The 15,701-nt window shown below is 36.6% G+C and overlaps 1 protein-coding gene across 2 annotated transcripts in view; it reads right to left on the minus strand.

Annotated features, from left to right (window-relative positions):
- mgarp.L (mitochondria localized glutamic acid rich protein L homeolog) overlaps positions 1 to 15,701 on the minus strand; it is a 42,028-nt gene that overhangs the window by 5,722 nt on the left and 20,605 nt on the right. The window contains exons 6-10 of one of the 2 annotated variants that reach the window (XM_018231805.2): positions 9,947 to 10,147; positions 9,684 to 9,860; positions 9,238 to 9,438; positions 8,613 to 8,798; positions 7,757 to 7,948 (exon numbers count right to left, since the gene is read on the minus strand). In XM_018231805.2, the coding sequence (XP_018087294.1) occupies positions 7,757 to 7,948; positions 8,613 to 8,798; positions 9,238 to 9,438; positions 9,684 to 9,860; positions 9,947 to 10,147 (957 nt within the window). The remainder of the gene's footprint in view (positions 1 to 7,756; positions 7,949 to 8,612; positions 8,799 to 9,237; positions 9,439 to 9,683; positions 9,861 to 9,946; positions 10,148 to 15,701) is intronic. The other variant, XM_041589888.1, reaches the window with a different exon arrangement.

Genomic DNA, 15,701 nt, shown 5'->3' on the forward strand with positions numbered 1-15,701 from the left:
GTCTTAAAAGAAATGAAAAAAATCTACGTATTGGCGGGAAAAAAACAGCAGCAGTGATGACATATGGTCATCGTCAAACACAAGCGACTAACCGCAAAGGAATTAAAGACATGATGTGCTGTAAGTATGGTTTGTTATAGCGATTGTACCCAAGTCAAGTAAAATAAGTTGAAGGGAAATTATGGTGCCCTATCTGTAGTGCACAGGGAAGATAACAAAATTATAGGTATATATCTTTGTGCTAGACTCTTAACACTTTCTCAATCAACGATACATTAGTAACACTGGCAACATAGTTCCACTCCACTATAAATTAGGTGAAAGGAAGTCATATGATTGCCACAAGTAGAATTGTTACATAGTTTCTTGTTTTTAACCTTTTTCATTGCGAGATTTATAGATATTGAAGAATTGTGTAAGTGTGGATTTTAGTATATCAATTGATGTGTTTGACGATGGCCATACTAGATCACCGCTGCTACTGTTTTTTCCCCACAAGTACATAGATTTAAGGCAAGTCCACTGCTAATTTGCCACTTTGAGGAAGGCCTTAGGGTAGGTCGAAATGTCAGTTTTTAGCTTTTTATTACATACATTTTTTCATTTCTTTTAAGACCTGAGTGCTGATCCTATTTGATATAATATACATATATCCTATTTGATATAATATATATATATATTTCTATATATATATATATATATATATATATATATATATATATATATATATATATATATATATATATATATATATATATATATATATATGTAGTCCAACTAGGATCATGCACAATTCTATAAAACTTAGCATTTATTGGAAGTACTTTAGTAAAAACAGCTCACTTAAAAAAAAAAAAATATATATATATATATATATATATATATATATATATATATATATACACACACACACACATATAAACTCACACTGTATCACTAAAAATATACTGAAATTTAATTAACGTAAAAAACAATGTAATCAAGCAATGCAATTTAAAACAAAATGTTGGTATTAAAAACTACCAGTAGAGGGCAGTAGTATCAATGTGATTATCATAACCTAGACTAAGATAAATAATAACACTATAAGGGTAGTACACTAAATACAGTTCACACCCTAGTACTGTTATATCATCTAATTGCTGACATACCGGAAGAGAGCCAACATAAAGAACTATAGAAGAAGCAAAGGCACGCGTAGCATTCCAGATATTCAATATAGACATCTTCAATATATTCTGGTATTGGATTTGGCCAAATCAAATCCTAATTTGCATATGCAAATTAGGGGCGGAGGCGGAAACATGTGACTTTTTGTCACAAAACAAGGTAAAGGTTAAATATGGTTTCCCCTTCCCACCCCAAATTTGCATATGCAAATTTGGATTTGGTTCAGTATTCGGCCAAATCTTTCACAAAGGATTCGTGCATCCCTAGTTTTTTCCATTTGAGTTTTTTCTATTCTATTTATTGTTAATTCATTTCTAAGCCAATAGAGGAAGACCTTTGGCAAGACCATTCTTTTATTATATTAATAGTGCAAAAAAGGAAAGTCGTTTTATTTGTGACTGAAAACTACTTGTAATGTGGATTAGTAATAGAAAAAAATGGTTTTCTTTACATTTGGAAATACATTAATGTTTACATCACAGCAGGATTATGAGCCCTTATGTGTATGGCGCACATGCAAACATAGTAGTCAAAATGCCACTCCCTGCCTGTTCTGCCCTCCCATTTCATAGGCCTTAACAAGATTTTAATAGCAGTGACTATTAAAGAAAGTATATCATGAAAATAAAGGAGAAAAAAAGGAGAAATAAAGGAGAAAAAAAATAAGTTACACACAGAAATAGATACAAATACGTATACATCACTTAGGTATGGTTTTTAACACCCTTTTGTTGAGTTACAGCCTGGAATGAAGATGGATTGAATTGGTTTTAATTATGTTTTACACCAAATACTTGACACTTTAAAGCTGCAAAATATTTATTGTGGCATAACAGCAGGTATTCACCCCCCATGTCAATAGTACTTCATGTTGAGTTGTAGGCCAAGTGTCTTCTAGGTTGGGCCATTTGCAATTTTGGCCATTCTGGACCCGTTGTCACAGCTTTGACTGGGCCATTTTAAAGATGCCCATACTTGTCCATCTGGGGGCATTTCAGACCGATAATCCTGTGATTTTGGTGGATTAAGGATTATTGGTCCTGATGGAAATTTCTGTCATCTGATAGGAAGTGAAGAGCACATTCAAAATGAGACAATACACACGTATGGCCCCTCCTATGGTATCTGTCCAAAAAGCTTACATGCCAGGCAGGCAGTATAGTGTATGGGTTGGCCCGTGTTTGGCCATTCATTCAGGTTCTTGGGTTCATTCCACTCCAGTCTAGTTTTGGCTATGTGCTTTAAATATTGTGCTGCTTTAAAGTGAAACTTCACATTAATATAAGAATGAAACCAGGCTCTGGAAGATGTTCAAAGACTGGGATCATGTTTACAACTAACCCTCAGTGGCAGAACTACCGGGGGAGCAGGGGGTGCGAGCGAGCCAGGGCCCGCAGCCCCTCAGGGCCCCCCGGCAGCTCACGCGCCACTGACAAATGCGGCCGTACGGAGGGGGGCGGGGCCCGGCTGCGCGTCATTCACCAGGGCCCGCCCCCTCTAGTGACGCTACTGCTAACCCTGTTTGATGCTTCTCCAAAACTGTATCCCAAACTTGTTCAGATAACTCCCTTATCCAGAAAGCTGCCACAGACTCCATTTTAATATAATAATTGAAATGTTTTTAAAATGATTTTCTTTTTCTCTGTAATAGTAAAACAGTACCTTATTAATATTAATTAATATTAATATGACTTGGTACTGTTCACCAAGTTTGTAAAGTTTATAGAGCTCCTGATCCAGAGAACAGGAATGTTTTGCTTCCAATAAGGATTAATTATATCTTAGTTTGGATCAAGTACAAGGTACTGTTTTATTATTACAGAGAAAAAGGAAATCACTTTAAAAAAATGTGAATTATTAGGTAATATTATTTTGATTAGGAGAGATAGCCTTCCCATAATTCAGAGTTTCTGTATAATAGATTTCTGGGGCACAACTCTATACATACTTCTATTTTACACACTATGTAGGAGTGGCCCTAGAAAAATGATACATAGAAAAAACAGATTTACCATGACTTGTAATTTGGTGCTCATTACCTATGAGTCCAAGCTAGGGCACATGAAATGCTGTAAACAAAATCAGTTAGGTATGGGACCTGTTATTCAGAATGTTTAGGACCTGGGGTTTTTCTGGATAAGGGATCTTTTCATAATTTGGATCTTCATACCTTAAGTTCACTAGAAAATCATTTGAACATTAAATAAACCCAATAGGCTGGTTTTGCTTCCAATAAGGATTAATTATATCTTAGTTGGGATGAAGTACAATGTACTGCTTTTAAAAATTTGTATTAATTGGATAAAATGGAGTCTATGGGAGACAGCCATTCTGTAATTCAGAGCTTTCTGGATAATGGGTTTCCACATAACAGATCCCATACCTTCAAACAAAAAGGTGATCCCTTGTTAGATAAATTTATCCTGCGGTAGAAGCGGAGGTCTGACCTTAGTCAGTACAAGTTAATGATTTAAAGGAGAAAAAAGTACCCCACTAGCTTCAAAACTCGCTCAGCAGTCTAGTTTAAACCTACCTAATTTAAATAGTCTCAATTGCGTGCAAATTTGCTGATAACTTTAATATAAATCCCAAAAAAGTGCTTGTGCTATGATTAAACCGATTAAAATCCAATGATTACGAATTAATTAAATAATTGTGATACAGTTCATTCTATTATATATACAGGGGTTAAGAAAAATTGGTACACATATACCCTTAGCTATAGCAAATTCTATTTCACGATAGTGTATATCCTTTTGCAACAGGATATATTATAGTCTAAGAGTTAATAGTAACCCCCTCCAATCACTTTAAGTTAAAAAACTTTAAAGTGCAAGTGCTTAACAATTAATGAAGAATAGTAATTTCATCCAGACTGACCAAAAATTCATAACATTGAAAGTGCTCGATAGTGCTTAACAATAAATTAAAGTTGAGAAAATTGATTAAATAGAGACCGCAATAAATAGGATAAATATTAAAAAACACACAATGCTCAGGTTCAGAAAATAAGTCAGAAATGGAAAAGAAGAGGAGGTGGAGTTGTCCCAAATCTACTACCTAATTTTTTCTATCCCTGGGACACCACAAAGTCAAAGAAGGCTGAGTACCCGGGACTGTGGTCTCAAATTTTACTCTAGTCCTAGACTGGAAGAAAACTATATAGGCCTAAAAAACCACAAATCCACGGGCTCTTGTGAGCTTTAGTATCAGATAGATTAGCGAAGAACCGAGCACTGGTTGAGGTTTGAGACCTCCCCACCCCCTCCACTACTTTGAAAACCCAATTGACTTAAGTATAAAAAGTTAAGGTTAAAAAGGACTCAGAACGCCGACGCGCGTTTCGCAATACTGGCTTTTGTCAAGGCGTAATGAGAAAGCTCCCTACCTGTAATATTTTTCTTATCTATGCATATTGCTTAGATATGCACTGTCCCCATATGTGCTATTTTCAACATTTCAGGATCGTTTATTTCGCTTATATTGGGTTTTATAAAGCACCCAATTCTCTAGTTTAAAAACCTAAAACATATTGAGCAGATACTGATTTTTTTAAAGCAGGTATTTATATTCATTGTGGCTATATTCATTACGGTTTGCAAGCATTTTCTATGAAATGTGACCCATTAATCGTAGACCGATTTTAATGACTATAAGATTTCCCTGTTTCTTTGTTATGACTATGATACACACTAAACAGACTTGTTATTATCAGAGCACAGTAGCTTGTATTCTTGCCTATGTTATTAGAGAAAAGTGCTACAGATGCATTCTGCAAAAAAAATCATTGTTATCACTTTTATCGCTTACTAAAAAAAGCATCTGCTTTTTTTCCACAAAGTATAATGCCCCAGGAAGCCTTGTGGAACAACATGTTTTGTTGTACTGTGGCAATATGGGCAGCTTGAATCACATCTCATCATGCTCCATTTCACACACACAAACTGAGTAATTACCAAGTGGGATAAGCATCAAATATTTATCGCATCATTAAATGGGAAACAACAGTTAGGTCAGCATGCCAAATATTTGATCAGACTATATCCTCAGTACCCAGTTATCTAATCTAGTGCTAATGCAATTCAAAGGTACAACATGCATGTGACCCAAATAATCAAATCATTAGTAGTGGAGCTAAAATTGTCAGAGAAGCAGCATTATTTTTAAATAATCCAGAGAAAAGCAAAAAAACTCATCTAAAATCATCTTCCCAATTAGGAGAAAAACTCCTCCAATAGGGAAATCTGACCATTTTCAGAATAAACTTTGTACTATTTCACAGGTCTGTTAAAAAAAGGTTTTGCATATTGAAATGCAAATGAAATAGCTTGATACATCTACATTTATTATTCAGGCACATCCAACATTCTTTCTCTGTAAAGGATTTACCTAACTTACTGCCATTAAGGGTATATTTTTGCATATTTAATATCTCAAGTGCATCACTAGTCATTAAGCCTCATCCACTACTTAGACCAGATTCCCAGTTCTCCAGGTCTGGACACACCCAGAATGAATTTATTTTTCCTGCATAGTTTTGTCATTGGCAAACACAGAAACATTGTTTACAATGCCCTGTCCCAAGTCATTTAAAGAACAGATTAAAATTAACCCCCAATAGCGAAATCTGCAGCACACAAGAACTAAACTCCAATCAGAGAATATACAAGGACAACTATGATATACAAACAATATTTTAGCCATTTCTCTATCCTTGTGAAAACAGTATTACAAAGAGGAAAAGACCGTAGTTTCCTAGCAAGCTTTGATGTCTTTAGGAACTAAGATAGCAGGAATCTACTGATCAGTTTGAATGTTCATGGCTGATGCAAATCAAACACACTACCTGCTTTTTATAAGTCACAAAAGCCCCTAACAGTACATTGACCCCAGAAACAACATATACTTTTGGAAAGTACACATTCTGATGGATTCAAAATTGGTAGATATATTCTATTACAAACTAAAAAAAAACCTTTGCTAAAGGTAGCTGTTTTCTGGAATTCCTTCATGTTTTATGAAATAGTGCATATAAACAAAACACGCTGCCTTTTTATGTGTGGTAAAAGCCCACTTACAATAAAGCTGGCCATAGATGTTGAGATTTTTAAAAGATCAGGTCCTGATCGTGAGACCACGATCTTCTCAGAACGATCGTACGAATTTACCATCAACTAAAAAGACCAATAAAGACCAATTTGCCAGGAAAACAAAGGGGAGCTGCCTGCTTGGCCCTGCAAACATAGATAGATTGCACTGGGATCGACAAAGACTTTTTGACCTGGCCGAACAATTTCCTGACAGATGTTGGCCCGGAAAATCGTAAGATGTACGATCGTTCGAATCCCACGATAATTTCGAAGGATTGGTCGGACTTCCCTATAATCGGTCGTTCGGCAAGAAGAATCGTCGCGTCTATGGGGAGCTTAAGATGGCCCCCGAAACTAATATATTTTATGAAATATAAACTCAACAAGGTTAAATATATATGTACTCCAAATGACTCAACTGCAAAGCTTTGCTACTGTCACAATTATCATGATCACAATTATCACATTGGTTTTCTGAACAGTTTCAGGGCCATTGTGCACAGGATTGCCAAACTATGTGGCATGTAGAGACCCCAAAATGAATTATTATTGTTAAAAGTTTGGCTGCTGTAAACACTCTTTCTGCTTTTAATGTAACATATAACACCCTAGCATAGCAGCAAGTTGACCCCTGAAAAACTTTACATTTTTGGAAAGTACACATTCTGATGAATTTAAAATGGGTAAATGGATCTATAGTGCTAAAGTAACATAACTGCTGGAATAGAGCCACCCTATTAAAGGGAAGGTGACATAAAAAGACAATATACTTCTGTGAGACAGAGATTATGCCATACAACCCTCTGAGAAAAGGAATAGAAATTGGCTGGGCAGTATTATAGCTAATTAGTGAACAAGTAATAGATCCACATCACAAACTCAGTTTCTGGGTGAAGTAGAAGACCGTTCTCATTAGTTTTGATAAATAAGCATTAAAAGTCGATGTGCGAGTGTCTGAACTATTATCAGGTAGTATAGCTTCTTTTGCAGCCATTGTATTGAGTCACATTCAGAAGACATGGAAGGTACAACTTCTGTTAAGACTCTATTTCCTCACAAAAACATGTATTTTTTTAGATGAGATATCAGTCTTTGGCAAGAACGCTCAATAGAAACTGTAATATCTTCTTCTTTATTTCATATGGAGAGAAGCAACTCAAATGTGTAAAGGCTGCCTTTACCATTCCTTTGGGGAAATAAGGAGTACTAGGGAAAATGAATATCTTAGGGCTTTTGTTTGTATTATGAAGCCACCCTAGTAATTGGTATAGGCAGAGGAACTGTGTGATTTCCCTGAAATAAATCCTTGTTCCTACTAACCGTTGTTTTTTTTTATTCGTCTACATATTGTGTTTAATTCCTGTAACTGAACATTGTGCGTAAATGCCTGGTTACGGATATATCTGCTTTGCTGAAAAATAAAACTAAAAAAGTGTTGTAATGGATGTTCCATTTACATTTTACTTCAAAATGAATAATTAAACCTGCATGTTAACCTGACAATGGTGCCGCATCCAGTTCTGCCACTGGTTCTTCAGAAACTGCTACATCCTCCAGTGTTTCCTCTGTCACTAATGGTGCTGCAGGGGTCGTGTCCTGTTTTTCAGATTCTTCAGCAGCAACGGCTTCAACTGTAACAGCAACTATAACCTCTTCTGTGGCAACATTGCTACTCTCAGCCTCCTCACCTTTTAAAGTAGTGTGAGAAATGAGACATGACAAATAACGGCAGTGCATATAGAAAACGTACATGCAAATTGGAGAGCTCAGAAACCCTGAGATCTGGAAACCGTTATATAGTCAGCACTTCATGAGCACAAATAACTATACTAAACATTTGCAGAGGATATGCATATATTCCATCTTGCTACGGAATAATAACATTTTAGAAGCTAAAGTTGAATTTTTTCATTAAACACTCCTGACACAGTATAATTGCTCAGCAAACACAAATGCAGCAAACCTAGGAAATATGTTGTGTTGTATATGTCCTCTTCTGGTGTCAAAATCTTCTCACTGTTGTTTTGGAACAAGATTATGGTACCACCTTCAGGGAAAATGGTACCTCCTTATGGAAAATCCAGACTTGCTGTTTTTTTGTTTTTTTAACAAGAAAATCCCTCCTGGTATCTAAGGGGTATCTGGTATGGACCGACTTTCTGCCAAGATGGTAAAAACAAATTCTCTGAAGTCTGAATATTGTTCTTATGTAACTGTACAAACACATTTTCCCTTGCCTATCCACTGGATGGCTTTACAATTACAAGCATGCAAGTTTGTAGATGGATAATAAAAATTTTCCATTTAGTGCACACTTTTAATTACGGGTTTATATTTAACGTTGAACCTAACCTTGTACTGAGACAATGTCCATAGACTCTGTAGACACTGGAATTTCCAAAGTTTCATTCTTCATTGAAGGTGCTGAAAGCGTAGTGGCCTGGTCTTCAATTACTTGAGTAACTTCTGCTACAACTTCAATTTGAACAGGTACCTCTTCTGCAGCCTGAGATGCATCAGTGCTTTCAACCTCTTCACCTTTTAAAGGAGTTCAAGAACATGAAGTAGCTCCAAGGAGGAAATGGACCACAGCAACTCCGTTTAGTTTAAAGAAAATAACGCATGCAAAATAGAGAACTCTGAACTTTTCAAGAGGACATGCATTTATTAAAAGAGGTTATTATATATATATATATATATATATATATATATATCTTTACCTCTATGGGTTAATCCAATTCTATACTGTTTATTTTAATGCTATTTAATGCTGAAAACAGTATCATTACTCAAAGGTGACAAATGACTGTGACCAGAGGAAGGTATGCAAGCAGTTAGTTTGGCTGGCTTCAGATATCTCTGCTCTAACTATAGCCAAGGGATTGCTCTCCTAACACCATATATTGATATCTGTTATGATCCTTCAGTCTTTATGGACAGAAGCTATAAGGGACACCATAAAAATATAGAACTTAACCTGGCACTGGGACAGTCTCCAGTTGTGCTGTTGGTTCTGTAGCAGCTGGTGCAACCTCTTGTTCTAGTACTTCCAAATTCAAATGGTCTGAGGGGACAGTGTTTTGTCTGTCAATTTCTTCCACAGTAACTACAGCTACTTCAGATGGCACCACTGCAGCCACATCATCAATGACTTGAATATTGCTTTCAGTCTCCTCACCTTTTAAAGGGGTTGAAAGAAATAAGAGGTGGTTCCAGCAGATAAAAATAGTACTACAACACACCAACATATCTCATGCAAAAGAGATCACAGCTGCCTATCATGTCATTAAAATAAAATGAGAATAAAGCCGCCCCTTTGGACTGTTGGTTCCATGATGGCAACCAAAAGTTAAAAAATAAGGGTTGCTCCATTTATATTTTGAGGAAACTATTTTTCTGATTGCATTTTATACATATCTTAACCTTGCACTGAGACTGTCTCCACTTCTGCCACTGATTCCGTTGAAATCTGTACTTCCGTTTCTTCTAACAATGTATGCTCCAGCGTTGTTGTCAGGATATCATCTGGTCCCTGATTGTCTTCAGCAGCTGCTGTAACAGTCTGGGTAGGAACAGCTGCCTCCTCATTGTCCTTAGAAACTAAAAGTTAAAAAATAAGGGTTGTTGCTCCATTTATATTTTGAGGAAACTATTTTTTTCCGATTGCATTTTATACATATCTTAACCTTGCACTGAGACTGTCTCCACTTCTGCCACTGATTCCGTTGCAATCAGTACTTCCGTTTCTTCTAACAATGCATGCTGCAGAGGTGTTGTCAGGATAGCATCTGGTCCCTGATTGTCTTCAGCAGCTGCTGTAACAGTCTGGGTAGAAACAGCTGCCTCTTCGTTGTCCTTAGAAATATTACTAATGTCAGCCTCCTCACCTTTAAAAAGGAGTTGGAAGAAATATACGGCAGCTCATGTAAAAATGGTAAGGTATTTAGATGAAGAGTATGAAGATGAAGGTATTCAGATGAATAAATGCTGGGAAATTGAGAACTTTTGGGCTACTGATAAGATAGCAAGTAAAAATGAAAGGTTTTATCTATTTATTAGATTCTGTAGCAACTGCTACTTTTTCCAAAACGGTTTCCGCCTTCACCAAAGGGGCTGTGGGGATGGTCTCCTGTGCCTTGCGTTCATGAACAGCTACTGCTATAGCTTAAAAAGTAACAGGTGTCTCTAAAATGGCCTCTGGTGTGTCATTAGTTTTAGCCTCCTAATATTTAATGGAGCTAGAGGATATATAGGCAGCTCCAGTAGAAAAAAATGGAGAATTCAATTTAGTACACAACAAATATAACTAATGCATAATGTATAGTTCTAATTCTAGAAATTTATTTCAGAACGTTATTTAAAGGGCCTGGCAACTGCTAGAAAAAACAAGTATTTCTGTTACTGTGCTATAAAAATACTATTTGCTTTCTTTAGGTTTCTCCATTTGCATGAATGCAAGGCTGGGTAATACTTACTGGCCTTTTCTGGCCCAAAAGTGTTTTCTCAATATTTATATGCAGTGAACGCAACAAAATCCCTACCGTTGCTGTTAACCAGAGTCTTGCATCGCTGCAAGGGAAGTTTGCCTCATGCTTCCAGACAGAACTGGTTTAAGTCAGCAGCATTTGTATGTTTTTCACAGCTCTTTCCTAGTCATGCCACATGGTTTACGTCAAGACTTTGACTAGGCCATTCCATAACTTGTTTTTTGATCCATTCTAGTCCTGGTCTGCTTGTATGCATTATCTTGCTGCATTACTCAGATGTACTTCAGTTGCAACTCTTGGACTGATGGTCTATTTTGTAGCTGTATTTGGGTTTAGTTAGACAATTCAAACTGTAGATTAACTTTTTAGTGAGCAGAGGCTTCTCTTCTGGGTCCAATTTACGCCAGTTGTTGAACCAGAATTGCTAATTGGTATAGCTTAGATGACCTGTTGACTTGAGTGAATGGAAGTCCTTGGTGGCCTTACATTTTTAGTTTATATTCACTTACAAATAAAAGTTACCATGCTATGGGGGCTATTCAGGACTATATGCTCTACATTTACGTTTTTTAAGGAGACCTAACACTGACCTAATTAGATTGATTAAAGTTAGGGGGAAATAATGTTTTCACACCTATGATTTCACATTTCTTTGGATCCTAAATGGGTTTTTTTTCAACGATATACAGTAAGAAAGAAATATTGATCGAAAAGAGCCTCATTTACTTATTGGACAACCTGCAACAAATAGCTGCAGTTCTACAAACTATGCTACAAAGCAGCAATTTTTCCAGAATTGCAGCATAACTGTGCCTGTTGCAAGTTAAACAATTTAGGCAAAGAAGTTGGATCTTCTACAAAAGTGGCAGCATGAGTCAATTAGAAATACATGGATGCCAATAAACCACAGGCACTTTGCAGCCTTACAAGATAGTTTCATAGTAATTACATTACAGATAACAGAATATTTATTATGGTTGCAGTTTAATATTTATTTTCTTTGCTTTATGTTGTCTTTTTTTTACTTCAAAATTTTACAGGTATCTTTTTTTATTAAAGACAGCACAATGTAAACACACTGGTTACTATTTGTTGGGCACCCCCAGTGAGCATAATCCCTAACCTTCTTGCACCCCTTCTATGATAAATGCAATGGCCTGGGGTACATTGTTTGTTGTAAAGCATTGCACCTATTTATCTCCTTATCAGTTATCCCTTGTGCAATTAAGGGTCAGGGAACACAGGCAGATTCAGGGAGATTAATCGCCCGGTGACAAAGTGGGATGGCACTCAAACTTTCCTTGTGAGGCAACTTCAGAAAACGAATCACGCCAAGTGCCATCCTGCCGGCGATTTGCATTTTCCCCGGCAGGAAGGCAGGGGAGGCATTTCGGGAAGATTGGTTGCCCCGAAGAAGAGGAGATTTGCTGCCAAGCGACTAATCTCCCAGAATCTGCCTGTGTGCCCTAGCCCTAAAGTTGGCAGTTTAGATGGATCAATAAATGCGCCCCACCTAGTGCCATGCAAGGGATATCTGGAAAGAAGATAAAGATTTTTATTACTGAAGGGGCACACTGGCCCAGGCAACAAGGTTAATGATTAAGCTTCCTAGGAGGTGCTTAACAAACTGTTATGGACAGTGGCTTTGTATTTATTTTTCTTGACAGCATTTGCTAAACTCACAGTAGTTACTGGTAACAGCTGCAGCCATCTCTTTCATTAGCTCAGATATGCTGATACTTTTGGGCCTCCCCAACCTTTAAGTCTATGGCACATGAGATGTTGTGACTTCTAAAATCAGGCCTAAAACAACAAACATGGAGGGGAGCTTATCACCACTACAAGTGCTTTAGTCCCACAATAATAGGTGGAGATTGTAGCATTATGATTCCTGCTGTTTTCAACCTCATTGCCAAAATGACCTGTTGCATTCAAGAAAATGAAGAAACATAAAGCAAACTCCAAATGAGACAGTTACTGCATATGATACATGCTAAAAAAATATTAACAATTTGGAGGCTAGTTCACATATTATTATTATTTTGTTGCTCCATTAAATCAGATGGTAATATACTGTAAATAATCAGTCTTTTGCAGCGCAGCTACGTACTTACACATTTTAGGTTGCAGTACAATTTAGAAAAATAAATAAAGTATTACTAATCTATATGACATATTGGTTTCAAGAGCTGTACCGTTGTTTGTGGTCCAGCATTTGGTCAGGTCTTCCTTCCCTTTTAGCAAGGGTTCAGATACAGTTAGGCCCATTAATCTTTGGACATAGACAATTTTTTTCTAATTTTGGTTCTGTACATTACCAAAATGAATTTTAAATAAAACAACTCAGATGCAGTTGAACTGCAGACTTTCAGATTTAATTCAGTGGGTTGAACAAAAGATTGCATAAAAATAAAGCCTTACTTTTACACAATCACTGAATTTCAGGGGCTCAAAAGTAATTGGACAAATTAAAAAACTGAAAATAAAATGTTAATTTCTAATACTTGGTTATAAACCCTTTGCTGGAAATGACAGTCTGAAGTCTTGAACTCATGGACATCACCAGATTCTGGGTTTCCTCCTTTTTAATGCTCTGCCAGGCCTTTACTGCATTGGCTTTCAGTTGCTGTTTGTATGTGGGCCTTTCTGTCCGAAGTTTAGTCTTAGTTTATGTATGCTCAATTGGGTTCAGATCGGGTGACTAACTTGGCCATTCAAGAATAGCTTTGGCTGTATGTTTTGGGTCATTATGAAACGCCTCCCAATCAATTTGACTGCATTTAGCTGGATTTAAGCAGACAGTGTCTCTGAACACCTCAGAATTCATTCGTCTGCTTCTGTCCTGTGTCACATCATGGATAAACACTAGTGTCCCAGTGCCATCGGCAGCCATGCACACCCTAGCCATCACACTGCCTCCGCCATGTTTTATAGAGATGTGTTTATGCTTTGGATCATGAGCTGTTCCACACCTTCTCCCTACTTTTTTCTTGCCATCATTCTGGTAGAGGTTGATCTTGGTTTCATCTGTCCAAATAATGTTTTTCCAGAACTGTGCTGGCTATTTTACATGCTTTTTTTTTTTTTTTAAACAAAGTCCAATCTAGCCTTTCTATTCTTGATGCTTATGAGTGGCTTGCACCTTGCAGTGCACCCTCTGTATTTACTTTCATGCAGTCTTCTCTTTATGGTAGACTTGGATATCGATACCCCTAACTCCTTATTGTTCACTTATTTGGCTGTTGTGAAGCAGTTTCTCTTCACCATGGAAATGATTCTGCAATCATCCACCACTGTTGTCTTCCGTGGACGTCCAAGTCTTTTTGCATTGTTGAGTTCACCAGTGCTTCCTTTCTCAGGATAAACTGTAGATTTTGCCACTTTTTTTTTTGTCACAATTTCTCTGTTTTTTTTCTGTTTTTGCAGCTTATGGATGGCTTGTTTCACCTGCGTGGAGAGCTCATTTGACCGCATGTTGTCTGTTCACAGCAAAATCTTCCACATACAAGCACCCCCTCAAATCAACTCCATGGCTTTTATCTGCTTCATTGATAATGACATAATGAAGGAATTGCCTACACCTGCCCATGAAATAGCCTTTGAGTCAGTGTCCAATTACTTTTGAGCCTCTGAAATGAAGTGATTGTGTTAAAAAAGGCTTTAGTAGTTCCTCACATTTGTACGCAATCTTTTTGTTAAACCTACTGAATAAAAGCTGAAAGTCTGCAGTTCAACTGCATCGGAGTTCTTTCATTTAAAATTCATTGTGGTAATGTACAGAACCAAATTTAGAAAAAAAGTTGTCTCTGTCCAAAGATTTATGAGCCTAACTGTATCTCAGAAAATTGCTGTAGCAACCAATGTATGCATAGTGTATATTTTAATACATGTAAAAACATTGTAAAATGTCAGGATTTTTACTAGCCAGACCAGTCTTAACATTGCAATAATTATATTGCAAGAAATGAAATAAACCCTATGTATTTACTAATAAAGGCATATAAATACATATGTGCATAAAATGCCTTTAAATGCCTTAAAGTCCTTTCAAATAATTTGTAGGAATGAATGATATGGATGATTTGTGTTTTTTGGCTCACAAAAAAATATGTAACATACACCGTGAAAGAAAAATCAGGTTAGTAAGTTTGGTAAAATAAGATAAAAATGAAAGCATAACATGAGATAAGAAACAAGTTGACTGTTAAATTCCTTTTTGTGAATTTTCAAGAAAGCACTGGATACTATGGTAGCCATGTTTCCGGAATCAGAGTTCATGGATGTTGTTGCCCTACATCTCTCCTTTATGCCTTGATTATATATGGAAGGATGCTGTATACTGTATTCCACAAACATTTGAAGTAAAACAGGGCCACAATGTTGATTTTAAGGGATTTAAGGGATTTTTATTTTCTAGTTTTTATTTCTAAATTACACTGTTTATACTGCAAATAATTCACTCTATCATGTAAAATTACATTTCTAACCCAACAAGTGTATTTTCTTTTAGTTGTAATATTTGTGTGAAGGTGCCATCTCAGGTCATTTTGCCTGGTCATGTGCTTTCAGAAGAAAGAAAGCCAGTGCTGCCTTATGGAACTGCTTTCAGGCAGGCTATTGTAACAGAATGAGTCGCAGTGGGACATGGATTTTTACTATTGAGTGCTGTTCTTATATTTACCAGGGAGCTGTTATCTTATTGGTTGCCTTCTGTTGATGGGTTGCTGGGGGGGGTAAGAGAGGGGATGACATCTCTCCAGCTTGCAGTGCAGCAGTAAAGAATGACTGAAGTTTATCAGAACACAAGTCACATGACTGGGGGTACCTGGGAAACTGACAATATGTCTAGCCACATGTCAGATTTTAAAATTAAATATAAAAAATTTGTTTTGTTTTTTTTTTTTGCTGGAGCATCACTATTAACTGATGTGCTTTTTTTTTTTAAAAACATGTT

Source organism: Xenopus laevis, chromosome 1L, assembly GCF_017654675.1.
Source record: "Xenopus laevis strain J_2021 chromosome 1L, Xenopus_laevis_v10.1, whole genome shotgun sequence".
NCBI classification, from domain to species: Eukaryota; Metazoa; Chordata; class Amphibia; order Anura; family Pipidae; genus Xenopus; species Xenopus laevis.